The sequence below is a fragment of the Arvicanthis niloticus genome, chromosome 8 (assembly GCF_011762505.2).
Source record: "Arvicanthis niloticus isolate mArvNil1 chromosome 8, mArvNil1.pat.X, whole genome shotgun sequence".
NCBI lineage: Eukaryota > Metazoa > Chordata > Mammalia > Rodentia > Muridae > Arvicanthis > Arvicanthis niloticus.
In genome coordinates this window covers 6,612,000-6,639,175 of record NC_047665.1, presented here as the reverse complement: position 1 = coordinate 6,639,175, position 27,176 = coordinate 6,612,000, and the positions used below count along the sequence as shown (strand labels likewise).

Here is a 27,176-nt window from a genome sequence, read left to right as displayed (position 1 = left end):
CAGCTTTGGTGTTTTTTAATCAGTTACTGTGGTGACCACATTTTGAATAGGCTGTAAGGGCTAGGCAATAGAAAAGATGGGTCTGCAGTTTGGAAGCTCCTGAAGCTGGGCATGATAGAGAGGGTCTTTAATGCCAGCACTTGGGGGGTTGAGTGCCTGAGGCAGGAGGACTGCAAATTCAAGACCACAGACTCCAACCCAAGGACAAAGGGCTGGGTTTGTACCCCAGTGGTGGGGTGCTTGTCTAGCTTTGGTAAAGGCTTGGGTTTGATGCCCAGCACCAAATGCGTGGTTGAATGAACCATCAAACGTGGGTTCCTGGGATAGTTAGAGCATGCTGCTGGGACAGGACAGTGAGAGGGAGAGGGAGAAGGAGCTGATATGAGGGGGCTGCCTTAGATGACAGAGCAGTCTTTACACCGAGGGCATTTGAAGAAGCTGCTGGACTATATTCTGTTTCCCTGTTTCCTGGCATCTTTTCCCTCCTCCCTTCTCTTCCATGTTCAAGGCCAGCTCATGCTCCCTGGGCAGCCTGGGTAACCTCCTGCCTCAGCCCCCTGAGTACTGAGATTATTGGGAGCCACCACACAAGACAATGTGATGCGTTGCTATGTGACACAAACAGTGAAGTTTAAAGATAAAGTCCATGCCTGCCCCCTCACCTGCCCCACGCCCATGGTTTTCCCTCTCAGGGCACCACCTCTACTGTTCTGAAATGTATCCCTTTGTGTCTTGCTTTTGTCTCTGTGTAAGCTGAGCAACAAATACTATCAAATTTTAGATACATAATTGACACATTTGATACTGTCTACCTAAAATGTTCCAATATAATCAATATTTTAGAAGTTTTCTAAGTAGATAACAAGTTACTTCATCTTTTGACTGCTATGTAGAATTTCAAAGTATAGGCTTTCTGTGTCCTCCTTGATGGATATTTAGTCTTATTATCCTCAAATTCATTTTTTTTTCTAGGAAACAATGTTTCAAGGAAATGCCTTCACATATATCCTTTTAAGTTACATTGTTTTTCACTGAGGGTAGTCTCCGGGAAGTGGAATTTCTGCTCCCTGGGTATATCCGTCCTGTGGCAGTACTCTTTGGTACTCAGCTGTCATAATTCTAATTCCACCAGATACACAGTCCTCTTGATCCCCAATCTCATCAACCCTCAGTTGTACCAGGATTACTTTCTCATTCCTAAGCATTATATGCTAGTGTTTATTTGCCGTTGTCTAATACTGGGCAGAATGGCACAGTTTCATTGCCTTCTGTGCTCCTGCAAACTGCGTTTAATCTTTCCCTTGTTAGTCTGTTGTGCTCTGTTTTTCTTGTGAATTTCTAGGAGTTAAAACATATTTTATACCCTAATCATTCCTTTGCTTTATGCCATGAACATCTTCTTCAGTCTCTTGTTTGGGTTTTCTTTATGATGTACTATTATCTTTTATAGGTTCATGTTTGTCAAGTTTGTCAATTTTCCCCTTCATGGGTGATGTTTGTTAGGGTTCCAGGATTGCCTTGCTGACTGCTTTCCCCAGGCACAGTGACTAGATGTCCTGTCATCTGTAGTTTGTGGGATTTGGGGTTGAAGTGTCAGCGGGAAATTCATCCAACATAAACTCAACAGCCTGTGGGTATTTCTGATTGGAGCTTAATTCAAACCCTGCACTGGAGATGCGGACTGGGGTTCCCGGAGTGGAGGGGATATTTGCAGGCAGAGGTCTCAGAACACCCAGAGAGTGTGCTGTGTCAATGGGACTGAACAGCAGTGGTTTGACGGAAGGGGTGACTGAGTCATAGGCACTCTGGGACAACTGTGGATGCTCTGCTCGTTTGGATGCTTGTCATCATGACAAGCATCTGATATGCTAATTCATGGAGGAGTGGTGGGGGTTCCTGAAGAAAAGGAGAACATTTTACTCCCGATCATCAGCGAGACTGAGAGATGTTAAGGATGGCAAGAATGAAATACAGCAGATGAGGGAGAAGCTGGGACCAGAGGGAATCCAAAGCAGCCAAATGTGAGCGCTTGAATGGAATGTGTCTGAGCAGGTACAGGTAGGCTGGTCAGCCCAAGGCCAGGTGACAGACAGGCAGCCTTGCCTGAGGGCCCCACCCAGCAGCAATCGTTTGACAACCCAGACTGTTCTGCAGTGGTTATGTGGGGACATGGTGAGTTAAGTTCACATCCAGGCTAAGAAAACACAAGCATTCACATGCTGCGGACAAAGTAAAATTTATTCAGACAGACAGAACTGCGCCTACTCAGGACTACAGGGAAGTGCTTGCTATTAACCAAAGAGTCGTGTTCACATTCCAGAAAGGTCTACATGGAAAAGCATTCAGAATACTAGATTTTCTACGTCACTATTTCACCTACAATAGGGACAACAGACTGACACTCTGAATTTGATGGGCTTTTGTTATAGGGCTACACGTTGAACAGGGACAAACATCAGTGACCGAGAAAAGGTGTAAAAAGACCAAAACCACCCACTGTAGAAAGGGCTCTTGGATGTTATTGTACAGTGTGGTCAAGATAAAACCAAACCAAAGCCAATGTCAATGGCATTGTGGGACAAGCAGAGGGCAGACCTGGACAGACACATCATTATTTCCTGTATACATAGGGACGTGGCCATAAAGAGGGGACAGAGAGAAAGCCATGTGAAGCCATCCTCATGCTGAGAAAATCTGTAAAACATATTAATATGGCTGACAATGAACCCTGGCAGAAGAGAATTCTGGGGTTTAAATTGGCTGTCACAGCAATGGTAGTAGATAGCTGTTTATGGAATCAGAGTAACAGGATCAACTGATGTCTCATATGCTCACCTGATTTTTAGGATGAAAGGCTCCTTCCTTCCAAAAAGAGGCCAGCAGAAGTACTATTTCTCAGGAGAATGTAACAAAAGTGTAACCTTAAGTACCATTATAAATAGCCGTCTTTAAAACCCAAAGTGGGGCATAAGAAGTGGCACTGGCTGCCTTGTTGATGTGGGCTCCAGACGTAGGAGGGCTTTTGATTTAATATTTTAATGAATCAAAATATATCTTCTTGGAATGTCTCTGGAAACAACATCTCATTACCTTCCCGGGAATTGCCTACTGAGCGATCTTATTCACCATTAAGATAATGTTAAGGACTTCTAAGTGTCATCTTAATGTGACACTTGTCATAAGATAATTAGACAAAGTAAGTGGCTCATTGGGTTCCTAGAAGTTTCTCAAAGAGAAATCAATTTGCCGATTGTTAATTTGTTCTCTTGTGCACTTTTTTGGTCCCCGAGCTCAAAGGAAACAACAACAATGGCTTCTGCGGATGCCTAGGCCGAGATTTCTAATATGTCTTTTTAATGTATTCTATTACAATTTAGCTGTGATTAAGCACCTGTTTTCTAAATTATGATCAGTTTTGAGAGTGGGAAGAAGAAACAAACTAGAGGGGCGGGGAAGGATGGCATTGAGATCCCAAAAACTGAGCGGGTTTGCATCTCATAAGGAGGAAGCACACAGAATCTCAGCTCCCTGGCTCTACGCGTGTGTATACCAGGCCAGGGTGAAGGGCACCATGTGTATTCATTTCCCATGAGGGCTGATGTCACTTTGCACATCCTGTTCAAGGAAGGGAATGCTAACTGAAGGCAGCTTCCTAAATACAGAAAGCCAGTTTGGGGTGGGAGGCTGGCTCTGCCTCCATGATCTCCGTTTAACCAAATACCATTTTTGCCTGAGTTGATGGATCTGTCTTGTGGACTGGCTTTAAACTATGGGGGAAGGCAAGGACCATGGAGAGGGAGTGTCTGGCAGAATGTGGCTGGGTAGGGCAACTAGCTAGGTAGGAAGAATTGGACAGAGCCTGGGACTGGCCCTGACCTGAATAGGATCTCACTGAAGACTACTCTTTGGTACTTGTGGGAAAGAAATCTGAAAAATATTGAGATGATATCACTACTGAAACCAGAAGCCAATAGCAAGCTTGGGGGACAAACAGTAAAATCACTTCAGCAGTGTGTTAACATCGGCCTGTGTCAGAGAGATGGCTGCTGACGAGTGGACTAGCCTCTTGTGCGACTAGGAATCTCTAGGCTTCCATTGAGGGTTCCTATTAAATAATGGGTGAGGAAGAGAAACCTTTAAAGCCTCTATACCCTGGTGGTGATTTCTGGATAGAAAGGGGGTCGAAGGAAGCAATGAAGAACCCTAAATTTTCTTCTAAGCATTATAATGATGCTCTCGTTTTGGGGAGCAGGGGCTCAGTGAGGAACACCATAGGAAAAAGCCCTTGGGTGGACAGGGAAAGAAGCTGCCGCAGGTAGATACATTGTATCCTGAGGGGGAAGCTTTGAGTGGAAGTGAAGAAATGGCTTGTGAAGCTGCCCATGTGGGAGTTGCATGGCTTCTGTGGGTAAAAACAATTTAGGCAAACGGAGGCTCATCCAAATCAAAAAGGCTTCCAGTCACTCTGCGACGGCATAGAGGAGCCTGCCCAGGCTGCAAGCTATACATGCCAAGAGCCAGTGTAAACCAGACTCCCAGAGGAATTTCATCCCCCGTTTGTGTTCTGGGTCTGGAGCTGTTGACTAAAAGCCATTTTTTATCTAAGGTGTTTTCCGTACACAACCACGTACACGGCTGGGAGGTGTTTCCAGTACACAATCAGACACACGGCTGGGAGGTGTGTATGCACGTCATGCAAGCACAGTCTATGCATGGATGGGGGGAGAGGCGAGCATCAAGATCTTAATTTGTAAGAAAAGAAATGAATTATCCAAAGGGACTTTGACTGAATTAAGGCTGTCGCTTGTAGGAAGCCAGATACAGTGACATGAAAATTAATTTTTAATAATAAACACCAGAGGTGGCAGAGACAGGAGGAAAAGGAGACAGCCTGGTATGTTTTCCACAACAGCTACAGGACACAAGAAAAGCACGGAGACATCATAAGGCTGGGAACCATGCTGAAAGAACCACCGCGTGGGTAATCAGAGAGGGTCTTTGACATTTGAGAGGGTGGGGCTCCCCGCACTGTTGGATTCCACGTAAATCACATGCTAGTTGCAAAAACCTCACAGGGAGAGACGGAGGCTTTAATTAAGCCAGACCATCTTCTCATCCAATGAAAACAAAAAACAAGGAATGAAAATAACATCCTTTCTCCCACACAACTGTATGCAAATTCAGACGCTCTGGGAAAAGGGTCTTCCAAACCTCAGGCCCCGGTACAGAGAGCAACAGTGGAGAAGAGACTCCGGTGCCTCGGAGTCTTAGATACAAACGCAGGCAAAGGAAACAACTTGCAGATCTGTGCCAAAAGCGAGTCCTCTTCTGGTGGACACTACCATATGTACCCAGCCTCGTCTTCTTTGTCGTCATCTTCATCCTCATCATCTTCCCTCACCGCCCGGGTGTGCACCCTCAGCTTCCCCTCTTTGTCCTTTGGTCCCAGCTCCCGCTCGTCATCTAGGTCATCTAGCAGGACCACGGAGCCTCCACTGCCAAAGTCCCCGGAGGTTTCCTGCTCCTCTTCTAGCACAGGAAAGAAAGACCTGTGGTTAGTTCCTACTGTCCCCCATGGCCCATGCTGGGGCTCCCTATGCTTTTGACTTGAGTTCTAGGGCAAACCCAGGCTGTTTGCTTCTGCAGCGTGGGAGTTCCGCTTGAAACAATCATTTGGGCTCAGCCCCTGAGCTGCTCTAATGGAAACCTATCCTGAGTAATTTTTTTTTTTTTTTTGTCAACTTGACATATCTGGGAAAAGGAAGCTCAAATGAGAAAATGCCTCCCTCAGGTTAATCAATCCTGTGGGATATTTCCTAGACCGACGATTGATATGGGAGGGCGCAGTGCATTGTGGGTGATGCCCCCTCTGGGTTGGTGGTCCTGGGCCTTCATGGACTCTGAATCAACTTCTGACTCCAGGTTCCTGCCTTGACTTCCCAGTAAGTCTTTTCTGCTCAAGTTACTTTTGAATATGATCTTTATCAAAACAATAGAAAGCAAACTAGAACAGGGCCCTAGAGTACCTCGGGTGCATCAGCCTTGTCTTGTCTGACGGCTACGATCCTATCGGCTATGCCAGGGCCAGCCCCTTGATGTGAAACCCGTTCACCCAGTGGTAATGGTGAGTGCTTGCTACTAGCGAATTCAGCATTGTATGAGGTGACAGAATTCCAGCACTTCTATTTCCACTGCAGACTCAACTACAGCCAGAGCTGGCTCTTGAAATTCTGTTGTATCCCTACACAGTGAGGCCCCCCTGTCCTACATGGGGTATTGGGGGACTGGTGCCGGAGGCCTTACTCACCACAGCTTACAGTGCCCTGTTTCCTGGAGCCAGCCAGCTCGTTCCCATATTTATCCACACACCAGCACTGCCCCGTGCTGCCATGGCACTGTGTGGCTTTGTAGTAGCCCTCCTCGTTACACCGAGGGATGAATGCCCCTGTGGGGAAAAAAGAGCCAGCTTATGTCAGACAAACAAGCACAGGGCCTTGGGGTTAATGCCATTCAAGCCAGGGAGTAGGATTCACATGTCAGCTGAAGATCTACCGTAGGGCTGACAGGAAAGAATTGGGCTGGTTGGTTACCATTTCATTAACATTATAGGGACCTTATCCTTCAAGAGGAGGTATACACTGGACTCTGAGAAGCTCAGTTTTCAGTTAAAAATAGCCAATACTATTGAATAGTTATACGTATTCTGGGTGCTGACTAAACCATGCACATTTTATATTGAAGATGTTCACATTATCTATTTTTATGAATAAATATACAGCTGGGGCCTTTGATGAGATTCATACCTATGCTCAAGCAGGATGCTCTCGGCATGTGATAAAAATTTGTAGAGTGTGATCATTAATGTTAATTACCAACTCGATTGGTTGACATTAGCAAAGCCCATCTTTGAGAGGTATCTTTGAGGGCATGACCTAATCAATGGGTTAATCCCTGTATGGATTCATGCCAGGCTAGTGTTATTGGAAGGACAGCACCACAGGAAGACATGGGCAATTAAGGGGCTCGGGATGGCAAAGCAGCCCTTGTCTCCGGAGTCTGCCTGAAGCCTCGTGACGATTGAGAATAACAGATTCCACCACAATTAACATTTTCTGTGAAGACTGCCAACAGAGAGAGCAACAATACTCTGTCTATATAGAAATTTTTAAGTATGAATTTTAAAGTAATGGTGAACCATGCTTAAGGCCTGAGCCCACATGACTCCCTTTTCAGATATATATATATATATATATATATATATATATATATATATATATATATATATAAATTCTCATGGAAAAGGCTCTAGGTTTCTAGTGTACTTCTTGTGGTGTAGGGTTTTATCTTATCAGCTGGAGTCCTTCTGGTATACCTCAGGAGCCACCCTGGGGTCTCATTTAGATTCCTAGAAACCTTTTGAAGATGTAACTTCTGAACCCACCAAAACTGTAACGATGGCTGCTGTAAAGACAGCTTAGCGCTACCCTCCTTGGGGGAAGCCCATGTCTGTATTAGGTGTGTCTTATTCTTTCCCGATGGACCACTGTGCTTATATCTTTAAAACTCTTTTTAATAAGCTCCAGCTTAGGCTCATACTGATGGTCCTGCGATTCCATTCTGTGGTGCGATCACGGGTCTGGCATTACCTAAGTGGAGGCACCTAAAGGAAAAGGAAAGCCTGGGCTGCTGGCAGCCATGTTGTGTTGTCTCTGTTATTGTACCTGTGCTGACAAGAACACACAGAAGGCAGGAGACGGGGCCTTGTTAGAGAAAAGTATGTCACCGGGAGCATGCAAACTGCCCTACCATTATGGGCTGAAACCCCAAAACTGTGAGCTAGAATAAGCAGAACTCTCAGGTGTTCTGTTGCAGTGATAAAATGTTACTCTGTTTCTTTCAATGACTGTTTCATAGTTTGGTCCATGTACCAGCAACATAACCTGAAACCCCACTAGAAACGATTGTTTCTGTCTGGTTCTTAATCAAAAGTCAATTTTGATTTTCTTTTGTTATTATTATTATTATTATTATTATTATTATTATTATTATTATACTTTATTTGTGTTCACATCGTGTGCTGTGGCTGCATGTATGTTTATGCACTCACTGTGTGCATGCTATTCTCACGCAGGCCAGAAGGAGGCATCGGATGCCCTGGATCTGGAGTCACAGACAGTTGTGAGCTGCCCTGTGGGTGCTGCAAACTGAGTCTGGGTCCTCTGCAAAAGCAACAAGTATTTTTGACTCTGGAGCCCTCTCTTCAGCTCCTTCATTGCTGAAGTCAATTTTGAGGGCCAGAAATCCCTTTCCTCTCTGTTGAGTTTAGACGGCTCACTTTTATATTGGGACTGTTTGGCCCTACACTGTTAAGCTTTCTCACTAGTTTGTTGGAAGAAAGCGACCCTTTGTAACATGCTGGTGTTGGCATTCCCTGCTCACTTGACTTCTTCTTTAATCATGTCTGGTTATTGTGTTCTTGGGGCTCTGAGTTGCAGTTCTATTTCTGTTTATTATTTCTGATAATGTGTTTGATGTAATGTTTTTACAGGCTTTCTTTGTTTCTGTGGAGTATGGTAGAATAGCCTCTTTAGATTTTCATTCTATTGAAAATATTCTTTAGATTTTATTTGACTTCCTTGACATCTTTTTCTCACTCTTTGGGCTGGTAAGTCTGAGACGTGTTTGTTGGTAATGTGTTTTATCTGTGGGGCTGCCTGTGCATGACAGGCATTTCATGTAAATATAAATGTGGATTAATCACGCTGTTCAGTTGTTCTGTATCTACACTGACTACTGGAGCTGTGTTGTTGGTGTGAGTTCACCGTATTAATTCTTAAAGCTTAAGTACACAGACAACCATAATGTGTCTTACATTTTAGAAGGTATTTGCTTTCCTGACATTATTGTGTGATAAAAGGGAGTATTTCCCATGTTCCAGTGTCAGCTTTCTGTACACATGTGTTAGGTGTAACTTTTAAGACACTTTAATGTCACAATGAAGACTTCCTGTCTCAGAACCAATCAGACCGTGTGCACTGGTTGTGACTGTGGACCACTTGTTCTTATTTCTGCCACCACCTCTGCAGCTCCTGTCTGTCACGGTATCCATTTCCCGACTCCTGTCAGGAAATCACATTTTCTTTCCTCCATTTCTTTCACGTTTAAAAACCCTTTTACTTCTGATGTTTTTGGAGAATTCTCTGATAATTCCCACAGCCCAGTACAGTTTATCCAAGTGAGATCTAAAGTCAACCCATGTTTTCTTTTCTTACTGGCTAAATAAGAAATGTAGCACAGGCCAGCCCCCTGTTTTCACTGCCTGCAACAGTATAGAATTTTAATTCTAGTGTGTCATCAAGAATTCTCCATTTTGAAATGGGCTCTTACTGTGTGGTCCTGGCTGGCCTGGAACTTGATATATAGACCAGGCTGACCCTGAACTCACAGAGTTCTTGCTGCCTCTATCTCTGGAGTGCTGGCAGCCAAACTGTTCTATATAAGATGTTGTCCATTTAGATCTAATATTATGTAGTCTCTTTTGTATAATTTCATATGGAATATACTGATAGACATTATCTTAGATGACTTGAGGATCTATATGAAATGTTAAGGAAGTCAATAAAACATTTTGGGATATGTTTAAAATTCTAGGTTCGAAGTTAGCTCCACTTGAGAAATGCTATGCTCTTGACTCACTAAGTTTATTTCTGTTGTCTTTTTGGCATAACTGTGTTTTCAAATTTAATTTTTATGTCATAGAATGATACCCTACCCAACTGTAACATTGGAGGGTCAGGTTGTCTTTGTGCCAGTAAAGTTAGATATTAATGAGTATATGATCTAATTAAAATGTTTTTCTTTAGCTGTAGTCATTTTATGCATGAGCGTTGCCTGTATGTATGCCTGCACACCCCATGCATGTCTGGTGCCCATGGAGGCCAGAAGGGGGCGCTGGATCCCCTGGGACTGGAGTTACAGGTGTTCATGCGCCACCATGTGGTGCTCAAAATTACACCTGGTTTCTCTACAACAGCAGCCTGTGCTCTTAACCCCAGGCTCCCAGAATCGATCCCTGAGCACGCTGCTCACCAGGCTACTTCATGATGTCCAGATTCCAAGATACCAAGTGAGGCAAGGATCCTAACACTGTAGTCACCACTGTGGACATTAATGACGACTATATAAGGCATAGCTTATATACATGTCAAAGCTGGTACCCAGCACTGTACCCTCTTCCCTAGGAGCTCCAGGTAGTACACAGGATCCTTAGCTTTCAGGGAGCACGGAGGGAAACAGGGATTAGATTCTTGCAGCTGCTCATGTAATGAGAAGGCAGGAAGCTTTGTGAAGAGATTTTTCAGTCAAGGACTGCTGAGGAGGGGGAGAAGAGGTGGAGAATGTGGGGCATGCAGGTCCCCTTTGAGCAGCAGTTAGAATCCACAGTACCTAATAGACCACAGAATACATTAAGATTGGGCTGAGCCCTCCGGTTGGTTAGAAGCAGGTGTTGTGCTAAGTCTGTAATTTAATAAGATTACTGCTTTTTCTAAGTAGGTAGTAATTATAACTGATTATGATTTGTTGTTGCTTGTTTTCTTTATTTATTTGAATCTGAATGTCCCTGAATACACACAGTTGTTATTAGGAGATTTCTGCACACAGAAAATAATTCGTAGGCAATATAGATGGTGTTTGTGTGAGTCAGTCGGGATGAGCTCAGAATGTGGGAGATTTGGGATAAGACAAGGGTGAGATTACGTTAGGAGAAAGGTGGGCAGTAGGCAGTAGCTGGATCATGCCAAGGACCATGAAAATGAGACATGTCACATGGCATACCTTATAAATGTGTTATTAATGAAGGATAAAAAAATCACCATATCCATGGACCTTGGGAAACATTGTAATTGCATAAACTACATGTAGATCTTGGGTATATTCTCAAGCCCCAAAACACTGCCCTGTGCAAAATATTGCAGATAGCCACCAGAAGTCCTTTCAGTTGAACAAAACAGGTGGAGGAGGGTCCTGGATGCTGTGCCTTCAGCCAGAAAGACACCTTCTATACCAACAAACCAAGACAGCAAGAGTTCAAAAGCACAGCTTCTAAGTTCTCCCAAAAATCAAAAGTATGAGGTAAGCCATGGAAACAAGTTATTCTCAAAGGTAGAAGAGGAGGGTGTGGACTATGAGGCGACCCCAACATTTAGAAGACAAGTTGCCAACATTCATGGAACACTTGCATTTGGCAATCTTTAGGGAAAAATGGTGCCCATCTCCTTAAAGATAGATCGACTTCTGAAGCAGTGCATTGCTTGGGGAACGCACCTGCCTCTGAACACTTGAGGAGAATATCTGAAGGACTAGGTTGCAGCTGTTTGCTCCCTTTAACAGGGAAAGAAAGCAGGCTTGCTTTTCATCAGATGGGGTTTACCAGCAAGCCAGTGATGCCACCACACCCCCCCGCCCCCATCCCTGAGCTAAGAGGATCAAAACAGAGCTTGGACTCCTGCGACCTACTTCTGCCTTAAACCCAAAGGAGGAAGCAGCAGCCTCTAAATAGGCTGGAGTCTTCCATCTAGAGAGGTCATGCCCTTTGACCCTATCTGATACACTCTGGCAGGGGTCACAGCTTGTCTTGTTCCTTAAATGGATAACTAGCCCCAGGGAAAAGAAGAACTGTCCTAACTACAAGCCTTTCATTGCGAGAGCTGGAAAGATGCTCATGCCCTCCATTCAGTGACTTTATGTGACAGAGAAATCCAAGAGCTAGTACATCCAGAATCAGAGCAGGAGAGAGTCAGAGAGCTGAACACTGAACATGGCCAGGGCTGCCTGCGAGACCCTGGCCCAACCTCGGGCTTTGCTTGCTGGCAGAGAGCATCTTCTGCATACCAGCTGGCCACAAGTACTCGGGCTGGTGGAAAATGAAGCATTTCTTCCATCACCCCTAATTGGATGAACACTGCAGAGCGGAATGTTACGAGAGACAGGGATGGTTTAATTAGTTGCTCTAATGAGTGGCGAGGAATTCTACTCACCCAATAGGCTTTTCCCCTTGGTCAGCTTCTGAATTCTGTTCATTTCATTCTGGCAAGGGAGACCTAGAAAAATAATTTATGAAAGTCAGTTTCCAGATGGTACGGAATATAATCTCTAATGATTGACTCCACTCTTGATGCGAAATATGGGCTACGACACACCTGGGTGTGGAACTGCTCCATATGCTGTTGACTGTGCAACAAAACAAACTCAGGCCATTAGTGTTACTAATTTTAAGAAGAGCTCTGTATCACACGGCACTTAGAACAGCTCGTGGAGGCTACTTACATAATATAGGACACTTCCTTCCAAACCACACCAAGAAACAACCAGATGATCGGCTCATTTTCTCAGCAAAGGCTTCTGGGAGCTGAAATCTGAGGCTCAGGCTTACTAGAGGTTAAGAACTCTGAATATGCAGACCAGCTAGCCAGGGCTGACCATGCTTGGTCTGCTGCATGCTCCTGTCTTGGGGGAGAGAGAGGCTAGAAGGCCTGTGTGCACGCCTGTGTGGATGTGATCGCCATGGGAAAGGCAAGGAGCAAAGGTATCCAGGGTGATACACATTGAGGTTCTTCTCTCTGCCTCCTGAAGACTGGGGACCCCCAATATCTCTTCCCTGCTGTCAGCCACCGAGTCCTCACTTGTGGAGTACATGTTGTGTGAACAACCTCCAGGAAACTGCTGTGTGGGACACACAGGGAGCCACATGGCTAATGGTGAGGATGGCAGAGCATGGACTTGTGTGGTCCCCCTAGAGAAGAATTTACTACTAGGCAAAGTGACAGGTGACCTCACTAGTATTTTGGGGTTTGCCCATTATGTGCCTTTGTCTTATGTCTCTGGCAGGTCCTGCCATTGGATCAGGGTCTTTGCAGCCTGGGTAAGGGGTCCCATGCCTCTGCAATCCTAACCACCTCTCTCTACAGCTCCCGATTCTGTCTATTACCATATGGGTTTTACACCACCACCTGGCATTACTGCTGCCAGGTGATAAAGATTGGCTGCAAGATCCATGCTTCTTACTATAGTCCGGGTACGGAGGAAAACCGAAACAAACCCCACGGTGAGTATGAAAGGCAGCACTTACTGTGACTAATAGCTACGGTTTACCAAACTGTTAGAATGTTCTAGAGTGTTTTAAAAATCTTTACAACCACTGTACAAAACAGGTGCTGACATTATCACTAGTTTGTGAATGGAAATTCTCATCCATGACAGAGCAGAGACAGTTGGTCTACAGAAGGATAATCCAGCTGTTTCAATGGAGTGGGGTTATAATTTTACAATACTTTAAATTTTTTTTACAATATTTAAAAAACCTACTTGTTTAAAGAAAGAAAAACTTAAACTGATGGAAATCAACTGAAATGCAGACAAGAATGAGACACATGCACATTTTTTTTTTTTTGGTCATTTTTAAGATGAAAAATTCATCCTGGAAAAAATTTTGCTGCTGAGCAGATGACAACACAGTGGAGGTTTCTATGAGAAGTCAAGGATTCTAATAAAAAAGTGGACCTTAGGAAAACAGGGTTCAGGGAGTGATGTGGAGGCCCAAGGGTGCCTGTGACAGAGAGAAACAATTACAGAGAGGACAGTCACCTCCAGAGCCACGGGTCTCATAGGACACAACTGTGCTGTGGCTGAGAGAGACTAACCAGATAGAGAGAAAAGTTCTCAAGATAAACATCAAAGAAGAAAAGTTTCCTGAAGATTAAAAAGAATCTAATTCTATCACTCAAAGAAGCATAAGACGTCACATCTCCGGGACGTGGCGCACACTGAACGGGGCTCAGGTGGCTTCTAGAAAATCAAGGTCCTCAAAACGTAGAAAAAGAATCCTGCATAGTTAATTTTCTGTTGCTTCTGGCCGTGGTGTTTCACCGAGGCAACTGAAAGAAAAACGGGTATATTTTGACTGACAGTTCAGGGAGGCTAGAGTCCACTGGTACATGTGGGAGTAAAAGATGCTTGATGCTGTTGCCTGTGTGCCCAGGAAGCAGTGAGAGGCAAAAGGGTCTGACTTGCAAAGGTTCCACAGCCTCCCCAAACAGCACCGCCAACTGAGACTTGAATGTCCTTAACACTGACCTACAACTGTAAGTACGCCATCCCATCATCTTGAAGCTTCTTTACAAAACAAAGCAGCAAATCAAACATTGTGAAGTCACAACATGGAGACCAAGTGGACTGGAGAGAAAGGTACAAAATGTGAACTAACTTTTCTCTGAACTAATTGGGAATGCCTCATCATTCCAAGGCACACCCCAGGTGGGAGTCCTGACATTTAATGTTAAAATGTTTAAAAGGAGCCTGTCCAGAGATAGCTCTGTGGGGTAGTGGCTAGCTCAGTCCCTCAGTATAGCAATGAGCAATCAGCCTGGCTCTGCACCCTCAACAGCGGGTCAGTCTCTGCCACCAGCATTTGAGAGTAAACAGTGGCTGTTACTTAGTGATAGTTTGTGTTAGCTAGGATAGTTAGGGAGCAGAAGAAAAGGTGGTATAAAGCGAAGAAGAAACAACACAATTATATTTTAATATTTAAGGGAAACTTATTTCGGTTTGCACATGATACAGTTTACACCGGAAGACATCAAGACAGTCAGGACAGCTGGAAACAGAGACTTCTGTGGGGAGGATGGAAAGCAGACGCCTTGCCAGAAGGAACCGCAATGGGAACAAAACTGAGAATTCTAACTCCACCAGCTTCGAGAAGCCTCTAAGATAAAAGGATTCAATATTATGTAGCTGAGGGGAATTTTTAATAAAATGCACTCTAAAGTTCAGGAGGGAAGGAAAACATGACTATCTAGAACATTCTGAAATAAAAATTAATGGCAAGAGAGGAGAGAACTACAATATACCAAGACACAGGGTCAATTAACTGTGATTCAATTTTTTTTTTTAATTGTGAATTAAATTGGATAGAATTGATTTATGGAAGTGGGAGTGAGTGTTCAGGAATAAATCAAACACACACACATATATGTATATAGTCAGATATGCTTATTGGTAGAAGAAATATTCATCAATAAATGGCAGAAAGACAACTAGGTTGCAGCTCCAGGCTTGAAGCAGGAGCCGAGGCCTCCCTAGCTGTGCACACATACATGAGTAAGGCAAAATTTGAACAAACACAAACTCACCAATATTAGCAAAAACATGAGAGAGTTGCCTGACTAGATTCAAGTGACAAAACCCTTCTAAGTCTACTGCAGGCCTATGACTTAACAAAGCATAGAACAAGAAAATAAAGACATGCAAATATGTCAAAAATTAAATTTATCCCCAACAAGAAAATGTACTAAGTTTGGGGGAAAAATATTTGCAATCTCTGTCACAGCAAAGTTCTAAGTCCATAGATATACATTTTCCTGCAGAAAATAAATCAGTTTCAATAGGAAAAAATGTACTAAGAAAAACTTTAAAAATTATTTCAAGGAAATGTAAACCTAAGAATGTGCCAGAGGCAAGCCAAGTTCCTCAGATCCATTCATTACAAAGAGAACGGAGCCAGTGGGGAGTGTAGCATCACTTTGTTCCAGTTTGGCAACAGTGACTAGGTTTGATACTGACACAAAGAAATGATATTCTGAACTTTTTTTCTCTCACCAAAAATATGTAATGTAACTTCTTTTGGAAGGCAGATTGGCAATTGTGCTGAAATGTAAAGATGCACGCTCTGCCACTGAGGACATATCTGATAATCCCATGAATGTGCACATGAAATTACTCTTCCCTGGATGTTCTTAGGAGTGTCTACATTTCTGATCGGTACCCTGGCATCTTTGTGCACATGCATAAATATTGTACAATTTAAATGCTATTAGTAGACAGACTGCCAGATTTCTGGTCCAGTGGGTCCACCCCCTAGGGGGCAGAGACAGAAGTAAAAGCCAGACAGGAAAGGTGACCCACCCACAGGAAGGCAGAGTATGGCCACTGGATGCAGTGCTGGAGCCAGGTGGCTCCTGTTCCTGACTTTGGGTGACAGGAGCTACTCTGGGATCCTTTCTTCCTATATATAGATCCTGTATATGTCATTATCATTTGTTTATAAGCAAAATATAATTAAGAATTCATGGGAAATAGGATCATCTTACATTGTATAGTATTTTTCATATTGAAAATCTCATTACAGCCTTGAGAACCACGTAGGGAAGGTTTCTACACACCCATTTTATAGATGGAAATACTAAGCATGATATGGATGCTTTCCTAAAGGAAGGAATTGCTCAGTTAAAACTACCATCATTTTACTCTTGGTTTCCTGAAATGCCATGTCAAAGCAGACAGGAGGAGCCCCTGGGCTTGCTGTTTCATAGGGTGATTGATAGCTGTGCCTTTCTGTGCACGGGTCTCTGCTATCCTTTGCCCATGCTCCCATGCTGCCTGGCCTTTGGAGCCCACCTTACCTCCTGGCTTCTGGAAGCAGTAACACCATTCGTTATTGGAGAGTTTGCCATCCTTGAAGGAATCACACGAGTTGAAGAGAGGCTTGATGCAGGGCTCATATTTGTCAAGGTAGATGGCATTGATCTCCGAGTGGTCCAGCAAGAGGTCATAGTTCATGTCCAACTTGTTGAACATCCAGCCCAAGGAGTCTTTGCAGATGGGCAGGATGCTGGTGTCAAACCCTGTGAGAGAAAGGGACATCTCAGCCTGCCAGGCATGCAGCTCCCTAACTTGGTGCCCGGAGGGGTCAGGGTGCACCCAACTGCGCCCTCCCTTCTGGCTGTTTCTATAAAGTAATATGAATTATGCCCTGTCCAGATTCAAATAAATGACACTCAACTATGATTTCTTTATCAAGCTCTGCAATTACTGCCAGATGTCCCCTAATCTAATTCTCTAACCCTAGACTGGCTACTTCCCCGATTCTGCTCCCCAAATACTTGCTGTTTGAATCTTCCTGGGCCATTTCTTCTCCAGCAGTCTGGTGTCCTGGGGAAGCATTTCACTTGGGCATGTGCTGCTGGTTCATGTTGACTAATGGAGACCTCCTGTTCTCTCCTCCTCCTCCCTCTTCCCTCTTCTTCCCCCCACCCCCCTTTCTCCTTCTTTCTCATGGTCCTTACTTGCAACACCCAGCCTGGTAACTCAACCTTCACCTCTCTCTATTCTCCCTAGTAATTGTCTTGGTCATTTTTATGTAACCAATAGCTTTAAATTGGGGAGCAAGGTTTGCACAACAAAGGCTGGCATCTGTGGGGATTTGCTTGTCTTAGGGGCAACAAGATCTCTCTCTCTCTCTCTCTCTCTCTCTCTCTCTCTCTCTCTCTCTCTTTCAGAATACAGAATTTAGCATTTGAATACATAGCAGCACCAGAGCAACCCCAACACGTGTCCTTTATAGATGAGACATATAAATGTCCTAAAGGCCAGAGCCAACTTTGAGGGAAAATCTTCAGAAGAGAAATCATTCCCTAGGACAGTATGTCTGCGATATAAATATGAGTCCCCCTGCCTGCAGAACTGAAAGGTAAACCAGGGGCACACTGAAACATAAGATGCATAACATTGAAACCTGGACTTATCATTTTAGGAGGGGGGAAAGAAAAGGCAAAACAAAATATTCCAGAAAGAAGTGGAGGGGTGGGGCTGGGGAAGAGACCATAGCAGGTGAATGAGACTCAAGGCTCTGATCTATCCCAGACAACCCTTTGGCCCAGGCTGAAGCTGGAGAGAGAGCACCCAGGCCTGTCCTCGGTCCCTTCCTTCTTTCCTGCAATCCCCTAAGGAGCCACAGGAGACAGAATCCAAATCAACTCAGACAACAATTCTTTCTTATTTCCCCAGGGAATGGAAAGTCTTTGTTTCTACAAAGGAGGAATGCTTACACTTAGCTCCGCCCTCTGGGTGCCACAGCCTCGTAGACAGATCTCAAGCCAATCTTTCTCTCAGAGCTAAGGGATGACAAAAATCCTAGCTTCTCCTGTAATCTGAGTCTCTAGGTCTAGCTTTATTCTCCTAGAAGTCTACAGATAAAAATGTTTCTAAACATTATATGCTTAAGTATCTCACTCAGCCCTAGTGGCAGTCATGTGAAACGTCTTCATCTCTACCTCATAGATAAAAAATAATTAGCAAGATTATATGATCCAGAATCAGGATTGAAACACAGACAGCCCGGTCTGGATCTACAGTCTCCATGCTCTCTCCCAGGTCCCCCTCTGCCTTTTTGATCCATCTGTACTGAAAGCATTCAGCTGGCTTAGGGTGCCATGTCTGGAATACAGTGTCTACCTAGGGTCCTGATGAGACAGACTGCTTCTGTGTGCATCTTGGAAACCTGTGATTAGTGAGCCAGATACAATGAAGCAACATCTTCATGGCAAATCTGTATAAAATTCTACATAAAGATTGAAACAACCTCCCGTGAGCTCTTAGGAGATGCTCGGCTTCCACTTAACTGTTGATGCCCCCTCCGGGAGACCTCCATGTGTTCTTTGATGACCTCTGCACTGTTGGCATACTGTATCAGTAAAAGCAGTTGTTTCCTAGCTATAGGAGTTTTCTAACTAGCTTTAAGTTTACCCTTTCAAATAAATCTTTGCATAGTTACATTTATTCATTTTGCTATCAAGGGTAACGTGTTTTAATTTTTTTTTTTCAGATGAGACCATGGGGTATAACATAGGTCTTTCTTTAGTGACTGTCAAGATCATCAACCAGAAGAAATGCCAAGCTGTGTGACTTAACCAAAAGGTCAAGCCTGCTCTACCTCGTGTCCAGTTTCTGAAAAGGGCATGTGTACCCACAGCAGTTGGAGACAGAGGATGGAGTTTGGAGCTCTTTCCTCTGGCCTCAGAGGATAAAACACCCTTGTTCTGTACCTCTCCTGCCCCAGTGGCTTCGGAACATCAAACTGACATTAACTCTGGGAACTCAGTTTCCCCCTAGGTGCACTGACTAGTATTTCCAAGCCGCCCACTTGTCTACAGAGAGCCCCTCTGGGGACTGACTGAAGGCTCCAAGGACTTCTCTTCCCAAAAGCTACTTTCCATGGAGAAATTGTTCCAAAAGCCTAGGGTTGGGCTGATCTTAGGGTTAGAGGTGGAGCGGGGTGGCTCACTGTCAAATTTTTCTGGATGGAAACTAGTGCCCATAGACTCCCAAGGAACCTCTGGCAGGAATGGAAAAAACAAAAACCCTATGGCACCTCACCAACCTATAGACCCAGCTGTCAGGAGCTACCACCTGTAAAACCTAGTCTGAGAAACAAGTGCCATCTTGCTGTTAAGGTTAAAGACAGAAGCTGTTACACTAAGCATCAGTACTCCTCACGGATCTCTCCAGAAAGCTATGAGTATCCAAGAATTACCAAGTGCTTACCAAGTAAGCATTATTTTTGAGACAGCATCTATCCACGTAGCTCAGGCTGGTCTGGATCTTGTTTTTAAAGGACCCTCCCACTTCAGCTTCCCAAGTATCTAGGGAAACATGTGTACCACCATACTGTGTTGGTGAACCATACTGGTCCAGCTGAGAGGCTGAGTTAACTTTGTAACTTCTCATCTCCTACCCTCAGGCCAAGAGCATTGCTTTCACAGTTCCATCTATACAATCTGAAGGGCAGGAGGCTGTGTGAGTACCACCATCTCAAATGCACACACAGCCGAGCTGCCTGTATTTGAAGGATTGGTGGGTCTGCTATCTCTAGTGTACCAGTTAGCACAACAACCTGGAGTTCAAAGCATGGAGAGGTGGAGTGTGTGTATGATTTGTGCTCATCCCAGACCCTGGGGGCTCTTCCAGGAGCTTGCGTGTTAGTGGGAAAGGCGGGGGAGGGGCATCTGCCTTGTGGTGTCTGGGGAATACCCAGTATACCCGAAAAGCACATTATCGGAGATGCTCGATCCACTGTTGCTTCTATTAGCAACAACCCGAATGTCCCAATTAAAGGCTTCTTAAGCAGTTACAGCAATGATTAGGACCCTATTTGGCTCCTGCTAGAGACCACTCGGTAACATTAAAGCATAATGATATTTCTAGATGTTTAATTTTCCAAATGGTATACCAGCTTGTAAAGTGTGCCAACTTCCCAACACACATACATGCATTTTCCATATACAACAAGAAAAATTACTTCAAGGTATGTAGAATGCCTAACTTGTTAAATGGGTAGTGTTATATATGTGTGTATATATTTATATATATATATATATACACACATGACTTTTTTCTATGTTTTCTAAAATGTCAATATAAAACATAATCTCTTTGAAATCACATTTTTCTACCAAAAGTTGTATTTCTCTTAATTCTAAAACATCACCCTTCTTTGAGAATTCAATGCTCTAAAACTGGCATATATTTTAAATCTTATTCTTTAGCCAAACTATGCTGCTGCTAAATCCATGAGGTTTGAGAAGTGATATTTATAGCGAAATAGCAAGAATAGAGTGGTCTTACTGCCTTGGGCTATATCAGAGCTGGTAGGCTTGATGACTCTGTTGGCATCCTCATGAAGAGCCCCGAACCAGTCCTTCAGCCGGGAAGCGAGGTTCCTCAGCTCCTTGTCTGTGCAGGCTGTGGGGAAACAGAGAAGACTGTGAGCACCTGGGCTTTCTTCCCAGTGTACAAGGTCTTCGGCCAAGCTGCCGTCAAGGCAATCCTTTTTGCCCAGATACTCTGAAAACACCAAGGGTGCTCCTGTCACAAGTCAAACATGGGACAAGGAGAAAGCCTGGGTTTCTAGGATAGGCAGGCTATTCAGACCAGAGCTGTCTCAGATAAAGCAGGCTGCCGACACCTTATGTTTGTACAGCATCCTCAAAGTCTGAGGACTGGCATCCCTCTGCTAAGCACATAAAACTTGTTATTGCAGTTTTGCCAGAGACCATGACATCCCTCCTGTACTTACACTAAGAGATTAACCAGCTCATGCTCCCAGGGAGAGAATGCCTGGGGCACCACAGAGCCTAGCAGCAGCAGATTCTCCATTTTGTATGAGGACTTGTGAATTTGGCCCCATTTGTTAGCCTTTCTACATACTGATTCCAGTTCTCCACTATTGACTGGCAAATGTCTTCACCATAGCAGAGCCCTTTCCACCTCGGCCCTGCTACTGCTGTTTCAATGTGTGACAGGGGTGGGAGGGCGGGGGGCAGGGGGCAGGGGCAGGCAGATGTGGATAAAGGCAGGACCCTGGCTGATAGAGGGAAAGCAGGTAAGGAAGTGGGCGGGGGGGGGGGGGAGATATCTAACTGTGTAGAACTTGTAACTTGAGATGGGAGGGCTGTCTACTACTCTCTGCCGATCGTTCCTTCAGGGCTCACCTTCATTCTGAAAAAGACCATCTTGGCAAGGTGTGCGGTCCGTGGGGTGCTGGGAAGACACTGAAGATGAAACAATGTTTTGTGTCCTTCAGCAATAAGAGAAAAATCTAAAAACCATGCAGCTGAGAGGGAACCAGGAGCTGACCTTCACAACTGTTAACCCTTTCAAATCCTAACGCTGGAGGGAAGCAAGCAACCTAAGACCTTGAGCACGTTGCCATTTTAATGCAGAGCTAAATCTGATCCTCTCAAAGTGTTAAGAGGGGCCCAACTGCAAGCTCAGAGGACACTGATGCTCCACGACCTCCCCTGGAAGCCTCAGAGGGCAATGATGGCATCCCAACTCCACTGAGGCCTCCAGGAAGCACAGCCCTTGTCTGAATCATGGCGCCCAGCCCCGCCCCACAGCCATGCTGCCAGGGAGAATGCAGAAGGCCAGCAACGCTCTGCAGATGCCTTTCCTCATCTTACAGCTCATGTCTACTCTTCAGCCATGCAGCCTGCCCGTTTTCACATTCAGCTGTATTTCATCTGGGATGCAAGCTTAGGTCTCTGCATGGCAACCAGGGAACGTGCCCAGCTATGGATGCCAAGTTGCTAACGACCTTGAACACACAGACCTGACTATAGTTGTAAGACACAGGTAGAAAGCAGATCAGAGTTTCTTGTTGATAGCAGGTCGCACTGTGGGGTCACACTGCCTAGAGTGAATCTCAGCTTTATCGCCCATCGCAGACCTACCCTTAACTTTCCTGGGTCCTGTTTTCTTAACTGTGAACCCAGGGATAACAAGTTCATGACAAACCTGACAGTGTGTTTCAAGCTCTTAGCAAGTTCTGGGATCTACAGTCATTTGAAGAATGTTCCAGATAGGGTTTTAGTTCTTTTTGTAATTATCCCATAATTATTATTCTAAATAGATTATTTAGAGGTAGGCTTAGTACGAGAAATGCTGTCCATTTTTTAAAAAGAAACAAAAATGAAGTCAAATGCAAATAATCAAAATTGGCTCTTGGCTACCTACAAACATGTGTAAGTAGATACTTGAGTAATTCTACATAAAGGAATTAATACTAAATAAATGTACAAGCTAATTCCTCTGGTATATGTATTGTCCCAAGTTGCTCATCACCCTTGCACGAGGAGCATGGGTTCCAGATCTTTCCACCAGAGCAGGCTGCCTCACTGGTTAGAGCTGGGTGGAGGTGAATCTCATTCTCTGATCGATCTCTTAACTATGCAAAGGGCTCACCAAGGTAACTGGCTACCCACATGTGTGTCCTTTTTCCTTCCGTTCAGCCTTTTAAAGCAAGATAACAAGTTCCCACAAGCCACCTCTCCACACCTCTGCTACCCTGTGCTCATACAACAGAAAGAGAAGCAGCTGTTGCTGATGGCAGAGATTCCTGCTTTTGCCCAGGTACCAAGTCAGACTCCAGGAGCATGCTCACACTAACGCAACTCTGAGCCTCTCGGGACCGAAGCCTGTGCCTTTCTGCTCAGCTCTAAACAGTAGTGTGTGATCGTCCAAAAATAGGATATAGACTCTCTAGTCAGGTCTCACATTTGGTAATGGGAAATTAAGAGCACCCATTTCCCCTCCCCTGCATCCCACACCATCTCTTTAGAACATTCTCTGAGCAGAGAAAATTGCCAAGTCAACTTGCGAGGAAACCACACTGCAAGATAAATTAGTCAGTCACGTTTAAGTAAATCCTGAGACATGCAGGTAAGCTGTATATTCACAAGCCTGCTGGTGCTGGATTTCCCCCAGGCTTCTGGGAGCACAGAGGCCAGGGATGTGGCTGGTGGAATCGGGCAGTTCAATCTTGAAAGAGTAAATGTGTCACTCAACAAGAAGTCAGGAAGCAGGGAGCCATGGCGTGGCTGGGGTGAGATTGGAGAACAGAAGCAGATAGAGGCCACTCAATTACTGAGCCCAGCTCACTCGTGGCATCTTCAACTGAGTGGTTTTTGTGAGGACAAAGTCAAGCACAGTCTGCCTGGAGCATAAGATGCTCTGGAAGGAATGATAAAGAATGGGGGCCTGCAGAGAGCTATTTGTTCAGGTTTGAAAATCTTGCCACAGCACGGGTTGGATGCCTCTAAGGTGTCTGTCCCTACCCCAGATGGTGGGACTGACTGGAAATCACAATTTAGGAACTGGGAAGCCACGGGATACTTCCCAGAGAAAAGTAATTTTTCCAGAATGAAACTGCAAACCACACCCACCTGTTGTTTCTGTACTCTGCCAGGGAGTGGGACAATTCTTGCCCCAGAGGACAGAGGAGTTCTGCCCCCACCCCTCCTGTTGGGGAAGGGGAATCAAGAACTCAGTCTACAGAGCAACTGTGTTGTTCTCCCGGGATCCCAGCATCTCCTGTCTGAACCACGACAATCAGGACCGTGGCCTGCTTTGCTACATTATCTCCCAGCGTGTGTGAGCATCACTGTGGTCAGCCATGTTTGGTTCTGCTTCCTTCCTACTCCTTCACGGCTTCTCCCTGGGCTTTGCTTGCTTCCTGTTGCTCTCCTCCCCTCCAGAGGTTCTCTGCTCAGAGTCCTCCAATGCAGTCCTATTTCCCGTGTACCTTCATCTTTCCTTAGGTCATTGCAAATCTTTCTTACATGCTTCAACAGAGCCACGGGGTTGGCAGACCCACTGACAACACCCCCACCCCACAGGCCAGCAGTGTCGTCACGTCCGAAGGCAGAAAGCATTGCCTTCAGAGACCTGCCCTCAGAGCAGACATTTGGGAGACACCCTGGATGTTTCTGTGTTCCTCACCTTCCTAACCCAATGGTCACAATATGTTTGTTTCTCTCACTATCTTTTCTGGTCCATGTCACCAGCCACCGTTGCTCCGCACTGGGGTTGCCTCAACAGGCTCCTAGCTGGTCCTCCAGTCTTACTCTCTATGACCTTGCAGCCCAATAGCTACCTCGATCATTCTGAATCAGGCCCTGAGTCGAGTCACTTTCCTGTCTGGCCACTTCTGAGGCTCATGTTTGCTCTGTTGGCTGAGCCTAAGTTTGTGGTTTGTGGATCAATCCATGGTCTCTGTGCTCTGGCCTTGCTGCCCCTCCCAGTCTCCTGCTTCAATGTCCCTACCCCTGTGGCCTTGACCACGTCTCTCTGGCATCTCAACACACGGAGGGGATTTCCTTCCCAAGGACTTCCAGCCCAGTGTCATGTCCCCCTTGATCATAAGAGCATAAACCAGCACTGTAAGTCCCTTGGCATGGAATGCAGCCCGTTACCTGCTTGAAGAATGCTCTCATTATGGGGCTGCTGACAGACTCTCATAACCTTCTCGATGCCTTTTGTAAACTGTAGTTTCTCCATCTGTGAGACGGCGAAATGAAGCTCAGCTCCCGGCATCATTGCATGGAATAAGATATCAGTAAAGCATAGCTCATAGCTACTGGCATGTAGCAGGGACTCATATCCCAACTGTCTACATGATGTGTTGAGATTTTGCTGTTGTGCTTTATTTTTTTAGCCCGAGGAGATACCGATGATATAAAGAATAACATCTCCCTCATTTACTTTATAGCTGTGCCAATAGAAGACCAAAAGGCTGGGGTTTCAATTTCTGCCTGCCTTCTCCCAGTTGGATATGCTGCGTGATGGGCGATCAGTCCTCTGAAAGTCCCCCTACCTGCATTCCTAGCTTTACATAGGTGGTACACAGTAAATGTTCAAGTTGTATTTATGGGAAGAAAACATGAATGATTGAGCGAGCATCTTGGTTAGAAAGTCCCAAGTCAAATGCTACCCGGAGTGGTAGGACTGGGGTTTGAAGCCGGACAGCTATCTTGCAGAGTCAAATCTATGCAGGAGGGTTGGGAGAAGCTGCCTCCTTGGATAGACTAGGCTTGTGGGTAGCCAGCACTAATGAATACAATTAATAAACTCCGTCAGGCCTTCATCGGTAATAGAAGCCTCTCCAGTGAGACAGACGGCAGCTGGCCCAGCAGTTCAGGATGGAGGAGGCAGCGAGCAGGGTTCTCGCCTTCATTAGCTTTGGTGTGAGCACAGTGGCCATTCGGGAGGACTGCAGAACAGCCTGCCTCTTGTCACATGCGCAGCCACTGGGGCTTCATTAGGGAAAAGAATAGAACCGATGCACGTTATTCTACAATGTGCAGAAAGAGCCCACTCCCCCAGGAACCGCAGCACACAGGCATGGAAGGGCCTAGGTAACGTGGCTCTCTCCCGGTGGGCTACTGCCTGTTTGCAAAATATGACTGAACTGGAATGAGCTGGGCTGGCTCCGCACTAAGCAGCCCAGAAAGCCGATGCAATGACGCCTTCTGGCCTCCCCACCCGAGGCGCGGAGCGCTAATGGGTGTGGAATGTGCTGGAACTGAAGGCTTTCGACAGGAGGTGCAGCTCAGGTGACCCAGATGGCAGTGAGAGATGGGTATGCCGTGGCCAAAACCGGAAACAAGGCCTTCCTGCGCCACAGCAGCCTGTGGCAACAAGGAGGGAGGGAGATGGCTGGTCTATCCGCATTGCCTTTGGGGTAGATTGCCAGGAGTGCAGCTACCAGGAAGAGGTAGCCATGACGTCTGCCCCCAAATCGGCATCTACTTCCTGGCCGTTGACTCCTGAACTCCTATGGCCAGTCTTCCCCTCTACGCTTCCACAGACGACACCAAGACCCTAATGGACACTACAATTGAACACTCACGGGGGATGTCTGAAAGTGGCAAGTCTGACATTACATGGGCATCCCAGGATACCTTTATGCCTCTGCTGGGAACCAGTTCTGTTCTGCTCTTGAATTTAAGAGCCCAAGTTAAAAACCACTCCACCTGCCGCCGCCCTACCTCCTCCCATGCCAGCGAGCCTCACGGATGCTTGGCTCAGGGCTCTGCAGAGGCTAATATGAAAACAATCCGGATTTAATTTAAACTTTAGTGCCTCAGAAGGTAATTAAAGAGTTGGGCCAGACTCAAGCTCTTTCTGGGAGCAAGCCGAGAGGCCTCTCCGCGATGGAGACCCGGTGCCATGGTCCTTTCCCACTAATCTCCCTCAGCCCTCCTAGGTGCTGTTGTGAATAATTACTTCATCAGAGTGGCTCTGGATCAATGAGCTCAGAGTGTTTGTAATTAGCCGCTTCTGCAGAAGGTCCAGCTGAGCCTTCTTTTCTGGTGACGATTAGGCACTGGAATAAGATCCCACAGCCAGGGTCTGAGCAGAGGTAGGGTTCCTTCTTAATGCGCCTCCCCTCCCCTCCACCCTGGGCTGGCTTCTCCTTGGCACCACTGCCATTTCATCATGCCACTGGTTCCCCGAGGGGCTCTAGACTCCACCTCCTCCACGGGAACTGGATCCTTCCAGTTGTTGCACATCTGGTAGTTAGTAGGAGTCATGATGCTGCAAGCCAGGGAGCTTCAAAGACAAAGGCATGGTGGCTTCACAGTTCCCTTAAGAACTTGGCTCTCATAAACTGATGTGCAAAAAAAGCAAGGACTGGTTCAGCTTATTCTGGTTTTGTTGTTGTTGTTTTGGTTTTTGTTTTGGGGTGGTTTTGGGGGGTTTTATTTATTTTTTTTTCAGCAATAACCAATGCCATTCTGCCTTCAAGGGCTACCAGGAAGGCAGAAGAAAGGAAGTGGTTCTGGAAACACAAGGAACCAAGTGAGTGTGGCTTCCAGACAAGGCTGGGGACATGGGTCTCCTACTCTTCAGTCCCCTCACTGATGCAATGGAGGCACACACAGAACTAGCTAGCAGGATTCTGGGAAGAACTAAAAAGCAGAGTGACACTGTGACTGACCAAATAGAAAAATTGTAAAGGCCGGAGCTGACACATGCTACTTATACATGGTCATCCCACCATG

At 45.5% G+C, this 27,176-nt stretch overlaps 1 protein-coding gene across 4 annotated transcripts in view; it reads right to left on the bottom strand.

Annotated features, from left to right (window-relative positions):
* Nucleotides 1-2,220: 2,220 nt before the first annotated feature.
* Spock1 (SPARC (osteonectin), cwcv and kazal like domains proteoglycan 1) overlaps nucleotides 2,221-27,176 on the bottom strand; it is a 475,872-nt gene continuing 450,916 nt past the window's right edge. For 3 of the 4 annotated variants that reach the window (XM_034510535.2, XM_076938923.1, XM_076938922.1), the window contains 5 exons: nucleotides 20,458-20,574; nucleotides 16,458-16,679; nucleotides 12,039-12,101; nucleotides 6,308-6,445; nucleotides 2,221-5,529 (listed from right to left, as the gene is read on the bottom strand). In XM_034510535.2, the coding sequence (XP_034366426.1) occupies nucleotides 5,339-5,529; nucleotides 6,308-6,445; nucleotides 12,039-12,101; nucleotides 16,458-16,679; nucleotides 20,458-20,574 (731 nt within the window). In that variant the 3' untranslated portion in view covers nucleotides 2,221-5,338. The remainder of the gene's footprint in view (nucleotides 5,530-6,307; nucleotides 6,446-12,038; nucleotides 12,102-16,457; nucleotides 16,680-20,457; nucleotides 20,575-27,176) is intronic. The other variant, XM_076938921.1, reaches the window with a different exon arrangement.